This window comes from Tauraco erythrolophus, chromosome 9 (assembly GCF_009769465.1).
Source record: "Tauraco erythrolophus isolate bTauEry1 chromosome 9, bTauEry1.pri, whole genome shotgun sequence".
In the NCBI taxonomy this organism is placed as follows: Eukaryota; Metazoa; Chordata; class Aves; order Musophagiformes; family Musophagidae; genus Tauraco; species Tauraco erythrolophus.
Window position 1 is genome coordinate 20,684,867 of NC_141473.1, and position 17,357 is coordinate 20,702,223.

Here is a 17,357-nt window from a genome sequence, read left to right on the forward strand (position 1 = left end):
TTTCCCTACAGGGCAGAGTTAAGACTGTGCCTTATTTCTGCATTCCTTATCCTAATGGGATTGGATTTCTTTTAAAGATAATTCTCTCCCTGAGCTACTTACCCCTTGCAAAAGTTGCTTCTGAGATAATTACGACACACTGCTGATGTTCGCACTGTGCCACTTACAGTAACAATGGAGTAATGCTGAAAGTATTTGCTGTGGAATTGCTCTACTTGCTTAATTTTTCAAGCATATTCTAGATCTGCTACCCTTACATCCCATGCGGCCATTAGAGAATCAGTATCACATCAGGATACCCACCAAGTAGGCACCACTACTGCCCCTGAGCTAGCACCAAGCCTTGTCTATGCATCAGTGAAAGCTACCTCCACGTTTAGAGCCGACAGAATTTCATGGACATTCGTTCTTTACCAAATACACAAGAGACCAACACAAATATAAAAGTAGGTGCTTGTATGAGAGTTGGTTTCACAGCTAATTGTTCAGTCATATATTATCAATTTCTAGCAAAAAATTCATGTCTTGCCTGCAAGAAAAATGACCAGGTAGCATTCTACCATTGTCATGCACACTGGCTGTATCAGACCTAGGAAATTTGACAACTGCAACATGCTTACATTTTGCCTTTGCAAGCAAAGAGCAGTGCTTTTGGAACTCACAGTATGGATTTCTTTCCATGACATAATGACTCTGGGGAAAAATCCTCTACAGCTAAAGGAGAAACCCAAACTTTCTCAACCAAGCACTGTTGTATGGCAAATCAACCCTAAATAGAATTTTCACCAGGAGGAAATTGCAACCCATTTCTATCTATTTGCCTTTCAAATTCTTCCAAATTACAACTCCCTGAACATTAAAACAAGCTTGACTCAGGAAGAGATTCATTCTTAACCTGCTGACTGCCATTCACACATGCACACTCTGGATTTGTTCTCTGTGATCCAAAACAACAGCTGACGCACCTCATCCTTCTCTTGAAGAGAACTGACGTTAGGCACAAGGAGATAAGCCTGTTAAAGCCATGCATGGCTATCCTACAGCTGGCCTCTTCTTATACCAACCAAAGTCAGGTTGATGTCCAGAGCATTGGAGCCATTAGTGCTGCTGTCCAGGCTGCAAAGCAGGTGCCAATGCCAGCTCTAGGAAAGGGAATATCTGCTCTTGGCAAAGACACACTGCATGAAAAGGCTAAAGGAGGAGACAATTAGCAAGCTATCAAGATGCCTACTAGGTAAATGAAAACACAGGTAGTAGCTTCTTTTATGGTGCTTAATCACCTTTATCATGGTTCAGTAAAGCTGTATTCACAGTTGACAGGAGTCTTAAGGAGCGTACAGAGGGAAGAGGAAAGAAGTAGTGTACTTAATTTTGTTGAGTTCTATGACAAGTGACCTTTCCCCAGTTCTCAGGAAAAAATGGGTATGGTCCACCTTTGCTCCATAGGGTTACTTTGAAAAACATTGGTGAGTTTTGGCCTCTTTCCAGTGTGTGTTTCACTGAGCACAGAAAGGATAGTATTTGAGTCACCAAGTCCCACACTTGGAGGTTAGAAAGGATGATCAGCCAGGTCATCTGTGTAGACAAAACGCAGCCTTCCTTGTATGTCTGCATCATGAGCTAGCCTCTAATTACTACATTTTCCACAGGCAATTACCTCACTCACTGTGGAGGTTAGACCAAGCTGCAGGGTCAGTTGGGGAGGGGACATGTCTCAGCGCTCTGTAAGGAAGGAGCTGTTTGCCATAGCAAGTCTTGCTCATTCAGCAACATAATTCAAAAGAAAAGTCATGATCAAAGCAGTGCCCTACAGTAAGAAGAAAGGTGATGGAGTAGTCAGAGGGAGACTGGTAAAAACCTGTCTCCTACTCCAGATTCTTCCTAATGATGCTGGCAAGTCTCTAGCATGAAGATTTTGGCATATAGCAGTTCCTCACATTCCTCAATCTCTGGCTGTCCAGTGCAGCACACACAGGGCTTCACTCCAGCAGTCCTATGCAGTTCCAGTGCAGTGGAAATCAGGGAACTCTCCTGGCTCTATCTGTTCAGGCATGTGTTGAGTGGTATGAACACAAGGGCCTTCATGGCCATAATGTCCTTCATGTTCTTCCTGGCTCTGCCCTGACCCAGTTTGTGGTGTTCAGAAAGCTGCTCTAAGTGGCTGCTCAGCCCTTCTGTATGTAAGATACTCAATTTCTTTACCAGGTCAAGGAGGGGCAGGGGAGAGAGGGATTTATCAGTTTAGGTCCTTCAAATTCTTGTAAAATGTTAAGGAGCTTGATTTTTCACACTTTCTCCATCTCCACTAGGGACACAAATGGCACTTAATTACACGATGGCCTCAGCCTTCTTATATCACAAATACCCACTTCTACCATGCAGGGTAACTGTGAAGATAAATCTTGAAGTACGTCTCATATACCAATATTCCAGAGAACATCTGGACAAGACTAGGAAAGAAGCCAGTGAAGGAGGAGAATGAAAGAATATGTTGACCAATTATGTCAGATCTTCATCCTCACCCATTCCATGCATTTTGCCTGCCTTTTTCACTATGGAAAAAAAGAAAAACAACAAGTCAGAGATTAGGAAACTAAAAATTGCACCATAACACATGTTCACAATGGGGCTGGAGAAAAGCACCACTGTCAACCTTGGAATTCCTACCTTCACTTTGCAAACAAAATAGCTTTTCAGAATGCATGGATACATTTTAATGCAGGTTTCCGGAGGGAGGAAGTGTAGGAACAGAGATATTAACATACTTGCATGTGAGTAAGAACAAAGATATTGCAACAAATTCACTTAACATTTGTTTGAAGCCTCAATATTTTCTGATCTCATGGTATTATAATATGTTAATTTTATTAAGCTACATTGCTCTTTGGCATTATCAAGACAGTTTTATTTGCTAGCTATTATTTATGAAATACAATGTATTATGTCAAATTCAGTATCTAAAATATCATTTAAAATACAAAAGTTTTTCCAGGACAAATACTGCAAAATCTCATTGTCTATGTGCATGTCTGTCAATGTCTCTCTCACAACTCTGGAGTCCATTCTCCAATTTCAATCAGACTTGACTGTAGGGTCAGTCCAACAATTCATTTGAGATTCAGTCCCCAATCATAGGCTTCCAGTTTTTCTGATTCTTTCATGCTCTGAAGGGTAATATTCTCTCCTTCCAAAATGCTGAAAAAACAAGAGTTCTTGGCTATTTCTTCCTACCCATCCACAGACCAGCAGCAGACTCTTCCCCAGTCATCACCGACTAAGAGTTTGGAGGAATTTCTTGAGAAAGAATGAGAAAGAGAAAAATGTTTAAGAACAAGACACAAATAGGATCAAGGCTTTCTCCTGTATGCGTAGCAATTGGGAGGATGCAACATTCAGGGGATTAGGTTATCTTTCATGTTAAATTTGAAGAACGACGATATAGACAAAGATTTGTACTTCCAAGATTGAACTTAGAATTAGATACAAACTTTCCTGGAGTTCAGTGGGTTAGTTGTGGACAATCTAGCCAGATCAGAAGCTCTTACGCTTCTCTGAGACTCTGTGAATGCTAAATAATCTGCTGATCAGATTCAGACTTGTTAGCATATAACGTCATGGCTGCAGCCACTGATACCACTGCTGCATGTGGTGCCACCAACACTAATGAAAACAACCCTCCCTCCCAACTTTCCCACTTTCAATGCATATAAACATCACAGTCACTAAGTGCTCTGAATCTGAGCATGCAGAATATAGGAATTATTTTAGCAACTATCAAAGCGCCAACACTTTTGGAGAGAAAGACAGCATCTGTTTTACACTACATCATAATATCCTGGGGTAGTAGATGACAACAAATATTACAGCCAGATGAAACTGCAGGAGGGGGATTGAGTCAACTAAAATATTGCTGGCTGTGCAAACTGGAGTTTAAAACCAAAGTTGTCCTTTGGCCAGCAACTTCCTGTTTACATTGCATCTCCAGCAGCTCCTAGGATAATGGTTTTTCTGTAGCGCAGAGACAGTGTAGTAGCCACTGATCTCTACAACAGCCGAAAGCTGCTCTTTCTCATGAGTTGTCTCCTGCCTGTCCACTAATATCCCAACATCCTTCACTCAATGCAGGTAGGCAGGCCAGCTCCCAGAGTGACTGCATTTGGCTAAGACAGAGCAATTTGACTGAGATTTTTTTAAAAACGAGCAACAACTCCTCCAGCAAGAACAAAGCCCCAAACACAAAACCCCAGTAGTAATACAAACTCCGGAATCAAACAAAAGCACCTGCTGGAGCAGGGTAGAGCAGTAGAGACCCCCAGGCTGCTGCCGTGCCCGCTGCCAGGCACCAGCCGCAGCGCACGGGCAAGGACCATACCTGGAAACAGCCAGGGCCGTCACCGCTGGGCTGGTCTTACTCGGTTTTCCAGTCAAGGCAAGGCTGGGATTCAGTTCCCGACAGAGAACAAGATGTTTTCCACACTTGTTACCTGTTGTGCGATTTAAAAGTAAATCTTTAGACACTGTCTAGGGGCAGCATGGATGGGATTGTTATTATTTACGGTCAGCAAGTTAAGTTGAGAATAAATATATTTAATCTCAGCCTGTGCTGTTGCAAAACGGGCCCATCCCAATTTAATTTGTGGCTATGATAGTTACATGTGCTGACGTGCGGCTGTATCAATTGTGTACTAAATTGGATTTGTGTATTATTGCTTTCTAAATTGCATGCCTAGTTCAGCAAAATTGTTCATCAGTTTTCACTGGCTCTATGCTTAATAAGATGCCCCACAATACCTTGCTGCCAGGATATAATACAGCCCATAATTGCCTAGTAAAAAGAAATTACATAAAGTCCTGGTATTATCAACTTACCTAAATCTGCTCATAACAGAACCAATAATTAAATGCTGAGAACATTTCACATACACACACGCATACATACACACACCTAACAACATAACTCAATCATTGTTACTTTGGTCTTTTTAATGACTGTGTTTTGTATTAATTTTATTTTCTTTAATGCATAGAACGAGATATGGGAATATTTGGCCATGTAAAATAATTCTGAAGTCATCTGAATAGTTTAAGGGAGCATGTGATTGCTTTGGTTACACCTCTCAACTCTTTATTAAAGAACTCTGTTGCTGTATGCATCTGAGAACATGCGTCCTTATATTCATCTGTGAACAGCTGTGTGTGTCTACACATCACCAGATGCCCGGTCAATCCTTGTCTTCTTTTATGATACTCTCTGAAAAAGGCACAAACAGGAGTATTCTGCTGTGCTCCCATGGGCAGCTTTTAAGTCCTAGTTTGGAGAACTGTTTAAGATATAAATTTTAAAAATAGCTAAAATCTTAGTTAGCTCAAAGACATTCCTATGCAATTGTACCTCAGTAAATAGGACATGGAAATAAATGCCACAGGAAGTTATGGACAAGAATTTAGGAAAATCTTAAAACAAATAGGACATTTGTACATGTAAACAGAATCTGCAAAATGACTACATAGTACTACAAAGTTTTTGGGAGAAATGTTAAGTCTTTTGTTTTGATTTACAGCAATCTGATTAGAGACCATAATGAAACCAAAGATGTAGCTACCATAGCCAGACTATTTCATATCTGGCATCTCTGGTGTTCCTGCACCTTCCCCAGAGGCACCTGGCTCTAGCTACTCTCAGAGACATGATAAAAGGTAGGATGGGCATCTGGCTTGGCATTTCCAATATGCCTCTGTATGTAAAAATATTTTCACATAGCAATGTAAGTAATGTAGACGCCAAGTTACATGAACAGCACTTCTGAAGATCTCACTGGTAATGCCCAATTACTGTATAATATCTTTTTATGCAGATGTTACATATATAGCTCTATATTTATGCAAATTGTGTGCCTAAAATTGAAGTAATAGAGAATGTCTGTAATGAAAATCACAGCAAATAAGCGGTGTAAATTATACATACTAACACCATAATTTCTTTCTCTTATAAAATGTGCTGCAAAGAAAAGCAAGCTGTACTATTTAGGATGCGCCTTTAAAGCTCCCTGGCAGGTTTGAGCTCCTGTATTTTTAGAACAGAGAAATGTGTTTGAGCTGTTTTTAATGCCAGACAGCACTGTAGCCCCACCATCTTTTTAATCTCAGTTCTGCAAAAACTCCAGGGTATCAGCTTGCAGCTTCATCCAGGCAGGACGTACCCTTGAGACTGGTGGCTTAGGGGTGGTCTGTGTACCTAAGGTAGGGCAGTGGCTGCCTACTACTACTGCTGCTGGTTACAGAAACACTGCACCAGCTACCTTCACCATCTCCCCTTCATACCACTGTGCTCACACACCCTCTTCTTCCTCACAACGAAACAAGGTCTGCAGCACACAGTCATACAGCAGTCCACAGCCCACTTTGTGGTCATACCTGTGTTGCCTGGCTCTTCCATTGTACCTCTTGGCAGCCTCAGTCCAGCAGCTTGGTCTGGGGTGTTGGTGTATTCGGTCTTCCACAGCTGTGCCAGTAAGGAGGTAAAAATGGAAAAAGCATGGATTATAACAATGCTATGAGAGAGATGTGGCTGCCTGCTTCCCAACAAGGGGTGGAAATTGAACTTTTAACATCAAAACAGGATTTCGCAGTTGCCTCTCCCTCTGCCACTGTGCTGCAGGGCATCACACCGGAGAAACACATGCAGGGAGCTGGTGACGTTGTGAGGCTGACACACTAACGAGAAGCCCAGTAACCCAGGAAGCTCCCTCACCAGACTGGAGGCAGAACTAGCAGTGAATTCCTGCTCCTGAGAAAGTATGACTTAATAAACTGAGCTGTGAATCAACTCTCAGAAACCAGACTCAAACATATTTCCAACGGGCAATATAATTTTTGCTTTGAAAACCATACCAGAACGAAAAGCACATTTTCAAAACTCTTCCTGAATGACAAACACTCCTCCATTCAGGAGGACAAAAGTTGATAGGAAGCAAACATTTTACTCTGATTTTCAGCTTCTGCCCCATGCTGCCCTGTGCAGAAAGGGGCATGGACTTTTAGTAGCTCTGACCCTCCATGTAGGATGCAAAAATCTGCCTCTGATTTACAATGAATTAGGATTCCCTTTTCTCTCCCCTATCCACCTACCCTCACCACTCCATCTGTGCTTCCTGTGATGATGATGCTGCGTGTGTCCCAGTCCATCACTTCAGCAAAGCAGCAGCAAAGAATATGGCTGTTGGGGCTGCAGGTGGTGTTAATGCTTGCAAGAAGTTGACCATTGACTGTCCACAGATACAGGCGAGATCCAGCACAAGAGATAATATCACCCTGTAACAAAGCACGAAGCAATGCTTCAAAATCCTACACTCATCCTCCTCACAACTCTCAAGTGCTGATTATGAATTATAGAGTTGCTCTGACTTCAGTTTTGACCTTTGTTTTGCTTCTGGGCAGATGATGTAAACCAGAGAAAGTAAAAATGACTTTTTTTTTTTTCCCCCGCATGAAAAATTCTAACATTTTTACATCTTAGAAACCCAAAACAACTGTCTCTGATTTAGCAAGATAATGCAGAAACAAAGGTTTTTTTTTCATTTTTTAAAAGAAAACATTTCTTGAAATGTTCCCATTCTATTTTCCAGAAAAAAACCCCAGGCTTTTGGTAAAAAAGTAAACTGATAGACCAACCTAGCTACTGTCAGAGACAAGAACAGTGCACAGGCAATGCCTAGCTCAGGTTCTGGGCCAGGATTAATGCTCTTTTAGGTTTTACAAATAAGCACTTCCTTAAACAAGGACATGGTGTTCACCTGCTCAGCTGCGAAGCCTTTGGTGATTTCACAATCCTCCTCTGCCCCTCACAGGGAGCTTAATGTCATCGCATTTTTAGACTCTGTTTTGCATTTGACCAGTGACCAGCTCAGCATTCAGTGAGCTGCACTTCTGATGCAGAAAACATCCTTTTTTGCAGCTCTCCTCTCCATGCAGGCGCATAGTCTTACCACAAACCGCATGTAAGCAGCAAATATACAGGTAATCCTTAGGGGCAAGACATATACAGGTAATCCTTAGGGGCAAGACACATACAGAACCAAGAACCAATGCTGCAGATTTAAATGATCTTACCAAAAGTGCATTTTGATCAAGTTGCTAATTGATTCTACCTAACCTTTCCACCCTTGATGCATACTAAGAACCAGCTAAACAGAACATGATCAGAAAAGTCATCTGATTCTGGCAAAGGCCAGTGTGTCCTTAAATTAGCAGCATACATCTGGTTTAAATCAACTACTACCGTACTTCACCTCTGCCTGATTTGGGGCCAGGGCTCTTCACACTGCAGGGCAGAATTCTGAAGATAAGGATAGCCCATTCAAAACTGTTGCCAATAATTAAAGAGATTAAATTTCAGCTACCTTATCTGCATGAGAGTACATAATGTCCAAGCATTTGGTAATGACCTACAGTGTTTTTCAGGTCTAGACCAGGGATTTAAAACTAATTGAAATCATTAGCTACAGCAAGCTTTTACAATCCTCCTTAGCTTATAAACTTTTTGGAACAGTCTTTTTATTTTGTGTCTACACAATACAAACACCATGACGTTTTGATCTATAAATGAAGCTTCTAGATGCTCAAGCAAATATAAGTACCAACAATCACATAACAAAGAGCTGTATAGGGTTCTTATTTCACAGAAAAGTATGTGCTTCACAAAGTTGTTTCCTTCAAAACTTTGCTTCAAAACATTCTGAATTTTCCAGGAAAAAAAACTTGTTACCAAACATGTAATTTTGTGTAAATCAGAATATTTAATTTAGCACAATGGAAACATTTTTTTTCTACCTTCATGTTATAATATATAAATATATATCTAATACTTAAACAAAACCACATTTCAGAACTAAACATCCTGTTCTGCTAATGGCAAAAATAATTTTTTCATCTACAGCATATGGACATCTTCATATTTTTTTTCCTCAAAGTTTCAGCCATACTTTCCTAAGGTTTTTCCTTTTTTAAATGAACCTTTCTGCAGACTATTGCCCAATCAGTTTAATCATTCGCAGTCCAAGAAACTAGAAGGCTGCTCTTGGATCAATCACCAGACTGTTCCTGGCACAGATCATCCCATTTTTGGACAGCTCTGTAAGAGGAGCTACCAACTAAAAAGACTCCTGTCAGTGGTGGGCTGGTACAAGAAAGGAGAGGACTCAATCCCCCTTGGGGTCTCAAGCCCATGCTCTGTGTCAGCCCACCCACTCATTTCTGAGTGTTTGGCACTGCTTCAGCTGACTGCATAAGGGACCACCAGAGTATTCTAAACTGACTTGCTGAAGCCACTGGTCATTTTACACTAACCAGGACCCCTGGGGCTGGGAGCTGAGCTGGCACTGAACAGACTACTTAATGCTCACTCTCAATTACTAACCATCAGACTGCATGTTAAGAAGGCTTTGATAGAAGATGACTGTTTTGGTTCAGACTAAGTAGAGAATCTGCCTGGTTTCTTACTGCTATGAACTCAATTTTGCCTCTCTTCGTTCGAGCTGCAGTACTGGATCCACTCTCAAATTGTATGAGCCGCTGGAACCCTGCTCTAGTATATTAACAGAGACAGAAAATACAAATGTGCAAGCAACATTTTTGGGACTAAAAAGGTTGGAAAAAATCTCACCCAAAGTGTTTTCAGTAAAATCCAATACAGAACCTTTCCTATCAACATGCATACAATTCTGGCCAGGCACAGATCACAACAGACTTGCAGCCAGTGCTATCAAGAGTCGACCTCCCTGCACTTGAGAGTAGAAGCGAAAGCAAAAAGTCAACATTGTCATCGCAAAGGTGTAAGGTAGTTGTCAGCTGAGGTGGCAAACTGAGGTCTAACATGTCTCAGCTGACATGGCTCTGTTGCATGAATGTCAGGAGAAATTAATGAAATAATGGAAGCAGTAAGGTTATGAGTGAGCCAAATCCAGGAGCTACTAGGGTAATACTTCATGCTTTGTAAACTAAAAGTTGTTTAATCCTGCTACCTACCCATCCAAAGATGCTTCTACTTAGCTACTCAGTCTAAGATGCTGCTTTTAGTGCTCACCTCTCATCATTAAGAGCACTATTAGCAATGTCTGTAAAAGACAAAAAAATCAATGTATCAGACTCTCAGGATGTTTTTATGTTGGGAAAAGCACCCATTAAATTATCATGAAATGTTCATGGATGCATCAGAAGAAAGATGATAAATGAAGATCTTACTGTTGAATTGTTGATGGCAACAGAACAGAGGCTGGCCCTGTGGGCAGGAAGCTGGTTTATGTACGTCAGCTGGTTCAGGTCCCAAATGATGCAGGTTCTGTCATCGGATCCGCTCACAAAGATGCTGTAGGTCACAGATGCAGCAAGGCAGGTCACTGCCTGAGTGTGCCCATACAAAGCCTGGTGGGGAAAAAGCAACCAATTAACCACAGCAGAGGGTGGCTGATTTACTAGGAAATCAGTCCTACTGTCACTTGCTTAGTAAGAGAAGGGCATGAGGGGGAATATCAAAAGATCTTATAGAAGCATTCTTGTCCTCAACTCACGGTTGAGGAAAGTTGAGGCTCCAAGAGATTATATGACTTGTCCCAAGTTGCACAGTAACTCATGGCCCTTGGTGTACATTTCAGACTCTACAACAATGCTCTGTGCTCAGCAACAAAACATCATTTTCTCATTTCAATCCACATAGTTTTAAGTAATATTCATGCTTGGAAATCACTATTTCTCAATATTTAAAAAACATTTTTGAAATAAAACTTATCAGGATATATTTCAGTGACCTTGTCAGTCTTATCTGTCTATTTTTCTGAACAAGTACTAATATTTTACCAATTTTAGTTAAGAAGAAAAACAGCATTTGGGGAGTATTTTTGCTTTAAAGCCATATAGGAATTTCTTTCTCTCATCATTACTGTTTTGTTGTTTCATAGGTTCCAGAGACATAAGGAGTGCCCAGTTTAATGACTACACTTTAGGCAATTGAATAGAACAGATAGAAGTCATGGACTGAAGTATGCTGACAATTGTTTAATGCAGCATTCTCAAATGACAGCAGTGTACATTTCTGCTGCATAACCACCAATGACAACTGTAGCGCAACAGATAAAAAGTCCTTCATAGCTTTCCTAAAAGGCCTTTCAGGGCTCAATTTTTAGCTGCATTACTGTGAAAAAATCAGACCCACCAGTTTTAATGTTGGTTTTAACAGTAAATGCATAGTCCCTGCTGGCTTTCTCTACATGACATAATTAGCACATCTTCAGGGTCTGTCTCAGTTAAGCATGGAGCAAGAGAACCACATGTCCTGGATGATTTTTGCAAAAACATCTCATACTTTTTTCCAGTGTGTGACTGTTAGACTGAACTCTTGCTGGCTAACACGTGCTGCTGCTTGCCAAGGTTACTAGGACAACAGTATTCAAACATTGCTCCGCTGGTGAAGAAGCTGAGCTGCAGCGTGCTATGTACTACTGAAGGTGACGTGCAACTGTGAGGGATGAATTTCAGCTTGTGATTTATTCCATTCACAAGAACTGTCAGCAAAGAATTCTAGCACAAAATGGGGTCTCCAACAGTGATTTTCAGAGGTAAGAAACACTCTCAACAGAGCATAGGAGGCTCAGCAATAGCTTTGGATTGGCTGTAGAACAGTCTCTTTACAAAGGTCTGGGCATAACCCAATGCCTGTGCTCAAGAACTGCACAAGACCTCTTCAGAAAGGGCTGAAACAAGACAGGTTCAAGGGCTCCAAATTTCCCTTGCTTCCTCCAGATCATGAAGGAAAACGTACCCACTATGACAGCATCCAAACTGCCAAGTAAAGCTAAGCCAAGTTCCTTCACAAGTTTTATTAAAATCCTTTTTTCTTTTTTTATAACCCAGAAAGATCCTACTTGGCAGTGAAGTGTTTTCAATACAAGCTGAATGTGGAAGAGAGGGCTAGACCTGAGGCCAGTTATAATCCCAGCTTCAATACACCAGTGTCTCAATGCATATTCATGCAAAAACAGTCGCATGCTTTTAACCTTCTGCTGCCTTCTTATCGTTCTGCAAAGACTGATAGGTTTTCCCTTAATTTCCCTTAATAAGCTTTCCCTTAAGCTTAATGAAAGAACTGTGAGGCCTATCTCCAGACTAAATTCACAAAGACCAAAAGACAAAAAAGAGGACCAGCTTCACTGCAGGAATGCTTAGTTCATGAAAACTTAAACCAAGTTTGACCATTCAACTTAACTGACTGACATCGACACAAACGCTTCACAGCTATGCTCAACACCTCCCTGAGAGGTCTGTGTGGCAGACACAGCACAACTTGTCCAGATGTTTCTCCCAGTCCGGTGTTTCATTTGACCCAGAAATTCTGGGAGCTGTATCACAGATTCCTCTGCTCATGAACACTGAGGGAACTAGTAAATTACATGGATCAATAGTGAGGCTCTTATGCTCAATCTTTAGTGTTCCACAAAACTGTGGAAGTAGCCCTGCTAGAGATGGAAAAGTGACTTTTTCTGCTGAAATATGGTTTCTGTACTTTACTACAATTCAAATCAGAATGTGTCAGTCCCATGAGACAGCTGGTAAGTGAATAGCATCCACTTTATAGCACATCAGCTTTACTTAAGCAAAGCTCACTCTCTCAGGAAAGATGATACAATTTTTTTTTTTTTTGTTCAGCAGAAAAAGCAGCCACCACGAAACAGTGAATGACATGAAAGCAGCAAGTAATTCACTGGAAGACATTTAGAACCATAGTTCAAATTTACATCTATGCCAGACATTCATCAAAAAAAAAAAGCCTCTGCTTGCAAAGAGAAGGAGAAAGTACAGCATTCGTCATTGCATGATCTCATGCCACTTTGTGGACTTCGGGTAATACCAGATTAAGCACATTGGGACACATCAGCAAAGCTGAATTTAGATTGTTAAAGAGAAAGGCATTATATTGGAGGATAAGAGAGCCTCTTCAAACAGTTGCATGAAACTCAAACTGACCCTCTGACTGGTATTATTTTGATGTTCATGAAGATTATTTCTTACGCTTTTCTCTACTGCTATTTCTTCCATTTCTATGTCCATGTCCTGGTTCAGAATAATAAGCAGCAGGATTAAAAGGTCATCACTGAAGATCTTGTCTCATATTTTTGGCTTTTTCTCAAGCAGGAAACATTATAAACCTCAGAAGAGAGACTGCTCTAAACACAGTTTCCCCCCTAATTTCAGCACACAAGGATTTCAGATAAATTAAGATTTAAATACTTCTCTGGCATCCCAACAGGCACTGAAGTTTTCACATCATTTAATGACAAAGTGTGTTTTGGCTCAGGGTATGGAAAGCACTGAAATATCATCTGAATACCCCTCCAGAGCAAATAAACAGAAGAAGCTTCTAACACTTGGAGACCTTCTCACTGATCAGCAAATCTTTTATTAGTTTGCCTAAAAGTAGCAGAGTGTTTTCTGTCTCTTGATTTCTTAGGGAAGAGGGGCCATATGCTGCCTTTCAGATACGACAGAAGTGTACTCTAGCTTTACTTGAATAGCTGACAACTCGCCATAAGCTGAACCACACGCATCTTGCATGAAAATTCACTTTTGTAAATGAAATGGCATTTATACAGCTGCTCAATGACTATAGATGAACTCCAAAATCAACAAACACTGAAGGACTTTGGACAGTGAGGATACAAACTATATCCTTCTTATTGGATCTATCCCTACCACATGGAGTAACAGATAAACCTTTGAAGTTCTGAATTTGGGTTGGCAGAAAAGAATCAAGAACTTTGCCTAGCTGAGCAGGGTGTTTTGGAGATCCCATCCATTGCTTTAGCAGCCCAAAAAGAGCTATAACCATCTCCAGGTAATTCTGGTTTTTGAAAATAATCCAAGGGTTGGCTGCACTTCAAGTGAGGACAGCATACGCCTTATCTTCACTGTTTCTTTGATCATGATAAACTTTGGAAATGCTACCAAAGGGAAAAAAAAAACACAACAAGCAGAATACATAAATATGTATTCTGTGGGTATAAGGCATATATCAGCTTCTGACCTGATAACAAGTTGTCACATGATACTGGTGATTATTGGTTTTTTTCTGCCTTATTCATTCACACAAAGGTGTTTCCTCTGCCAGTTGTCTGAGAGAAAGAAACTAATCCTTTGGTTTTCATTATGTTTCTATAGTAAAAAAGCCACAGTACTCACCTGTCTCAAGTTTAGACTTTTCACTTTGTCCTTGACCAAGGAGAGTTCCCAAACACACACAACTGAGCTTGTTCCAGATGTGATTATGGTAGTTGCTGAAGGACATACAGCACAGAGGCACTTTCCCCAGTCTGCCATGCACTCAAACGTAGTCACATTCTGTACAAGAAAGCAGATTTCAGTGAAACGTTCATCTGGTGATGCCATACGTTTATTAATACCAAATGGCGGATTCAATTTTCAGAACTGAGCCTGCATTTCTTCAAACCTAGGAAAGAAAAGCTTATCTTAACCAGTCTTTATGCTCACAGCACAGCTGCATAATATGTACATGCACAGGCTGTGGCTGCATCCAGCAGTGCCATCCTTCAGTGGCCAGACAGGAAGGCTGGACACAGGTCAGTATCTTATATTTTAGGAGACCCAGGTCCCAATCCCTCTTGTGCCGCAGACTTCCTACATAACTTCAAGCAAGTTCATTCTGCCATGTAGTGACAGAATGCAAACATTCAATGCAGATTAAAAAGAAAGCTCATGCTGTGACAGCAACTGCTAACAGAGCTATTGCCAGGCTCTGCAACTCTTCTCTTACTTGGACTGAAAAGCTAAAAGCCAAAGCACTAAATTCCATTCAGTGCCAATGGCTCTGTTACCAGCCCCAAAACAGGCCTAAACCAAGCTGGAGGCTGTTACACACTTCTGCAATTACAGTACAAACATCCTTCTGCTCACATTCTGCATTAGTTCTCTCTCACACGAGGGAGACAAAACTATGGTGCCAATGATTCTGGTGGACCTGGATATCACTGTTACCGAAAATATACTACAGACAGAACAAATCTTGACCTACTTACAATGAGGACCAAAATTTCTGTTAAGCTTATGTCCAGAAGCACTGTTGACCTAGAGAGAACTGAAGTTGGACTCTCAACTACTTCTCATAGTGGCTGTGTAATCACAGCAAGAGGGCCACTGACACCCTAGCTTTTGAAGAAGAGACAAATCAAATAATTTACACCTATGGCAACACTATAAATTGCTAAGCACAGATTTTAATTGAAATCAATGGAGAAAACTCTCAGTAATTCTACAGGGAGCAGAAAGTAAAATACATCTCATGGCTTTTTCACTTCCATTGACTGTGAGTATGTCTGTGAAGACATAATGATATGGCTTGAAGAGGTACCCAAGCCAGTATCTTGCTGAATGACGTATTCTGCTATTCTGGTACCCAAGCTAACTCAGATGTCTTTGTGTGTCATAACATTGCCCCAATCACATCCAAAATTCAGTGTGTTTGTGGTAGAGGAAGAAACTGAATCTGTTGAGTGCCCTAACAAGCAGTGTGACGACATAGACCGTTTATTTTTAACAGCAAAGAATTAAGACTATTAACTTTCTAGAATAGAAGACATTATTATTTTGAATGAATGCACTGGGCTAAGCTTGGGAGCCAGAGGGGAATTGACAGATGGTCCTATCTTAATTCCAGCAGAAAGTTCTGCACAATGAAATTTCTAATCAGCGGCCAGGAGACCTTGTATTGTCCTTACAACCTATGAAATGAGGTTTCTCCATTTTGACGGACAACACAGTCACTGGAAGGAAAACTTGACATAATTTAGAGCAGAAATGCCACATTTTTTTAGCAGCATAGAATGACTTTGTACTCTGTTGGAATATCCAACTTGAGATTCCTCAAGAAGCTTGACTGTGAGAAAGTACTGTACAGCATCCTCTGAAATCAGCTCCCAACAGCTTCTGAAATGGGTGCCCAAGCCACTCAAAGACCACTACATATCATTAATTTCTGAAATGCTTAGACTTTCTTATTTACCTTCTCAGACCCATAGTTGCCGAAGCAGCAGGTGAAGTCCTCAAATCCCCAGCAGAATGTTTTGCTCCAAAGAGGAGGAATCAACACTTTATTTTTTTCAACAGCCAGAATGCCTTTCTCAGTATGAACAATGTGCCCAATAGCTCCCTTGGGATAGTCTGACAAGACAAAAAACATAGTTAATTCTGTTGGATTTAGAGCACTTGTGTTAACTTTCCTCCTTGCACAGCTTGTGTGGTGAGGCTGGCAAGTCCCACAACTGGGTTCAGTGCTGTGGCCAGGCCCACAGACAGAAATCCACTCTTCACTATTCTGTCTGGAACCTCAGCTGCAAACACTCCTCTCCAATGGACCACATAAATCTATGCAGAGGGACTGAACAAACATGACAAAGTTTCAAGATTTCTCCTGAATATTTGAGTCTTCTCAATGCCTACTCACAATACACACATACACCATCAACAATTGGCAGAAGTGATCTACATTGTACCAACTCATGCAAAGCTGTGTGACTATTTTTGTGCTTTGAAAATTCATATTCACCCTATCCAAGAATTCTGCACTTATTAACTCAGAAAATGGAGCACAGCCCCTAAAGCACCTTTTATTGTAACTGGTGAGAGCTTCAAATTTTGCAGGCTGCTCATAAAAGGAGGAAGAATTCCACTTGAGTGAAGGGACAGCACAGTCTCTCTTTTTGATGAACTTTTCCCTTGGGCATTCCTGGATGGATGTGGTTTCGTGAAGAGCTAGAAAAAAGGAATGGCATTGAAAAATGAATCTCTATTTGCCATATCATAGAATCACAGAACGGTTTGGGTTGGAAAGGACGTTAAAGATCATCTAGTTTCACTCTCCCTCCCTTCCACTAGATCAGCTTGCTCAAAGCCTCGTCCAACCTGGCCTTGAACACATCCAGGGATGAGGCATCCACGACTTCTCTGGGCGACGTGTTCCAGTTCCTCACCACCCTAAGAGTGAAGAATTTCTTCCTTAGATCTAATCTAAATCTACCCTCTTTTAGTTTAAATTAATTACCCCTTGTCCTATCACTACATGCCCTTGTAAAAAGTCCCATATAGGCTCCCTTTAATTACTGGAAGGCTGCTATAAGGTCTCCTTGGAGCCTTCTCTTGTCCAGGCTGAACAGCTCCAACTCTTTCAGCCTGTCTTCATAGGAGAGGTGCTCCAACCCTCTCATCATCTTCATGGCCCTCTTTTGGACCCATTCCAAGAGGTCCATATCATTCTTATGTTGGGGGCCTCAGAGCAGAACACAATACTCCAGGTAGGG

The 17,357-nt window shown here is 41.1% G+C and overlaps 1 protein-coding gene across 2 annotated transcripts in view; it reads right to left on the minus strand.

Moving 5' to 3' along the window:
* Positions 1-3,078: 3,078 nt before the first annotated feature.
* The window catches only part of WDFY4 (WDFY family member 4), a 138,532-nt gene continuing 124,253 nt past the window's right edge, over positions 3,079-17,357 (minus strand). For both annotated transcript variants that reach the window (XM_086617035.1, XM_086617034.1), the window contains exons 54-61: positions 16,665-16,812; positions 16,064-16,221; positions 14,227-14,385; positions 10,240-10,419; positions 7,129-7,311; positions 6,415-6,502; positions 4,373-4,484; positions 3,079-3,294 (exon numbers count right to left, since the gene is read on the minus strand). In XM_086617035.1, coding sequence (XP_086473161.1) covers positions 3,228-3,294; positions 4,373-4,484; positions 6,415-6,502; positions 7,129-7,311; positions 10,240-10,419; positions 14,227-14,385; positions 16,064-16,221; positions 16,665-16,812 — 1,095 coding nt within the window. In that variant the 3' untranslated portion in view covers positions 3,079-3,227. The remainder of the gene's footprint in view (positions 3,295-4,372; positions 4,485-6,414; positions 6,503-7,128; positions 7,312-10,239; positions 10,420-14,226; positions 14,386-16,063; positions 16,222-16,664; positions 16,813-17,357) is intronic.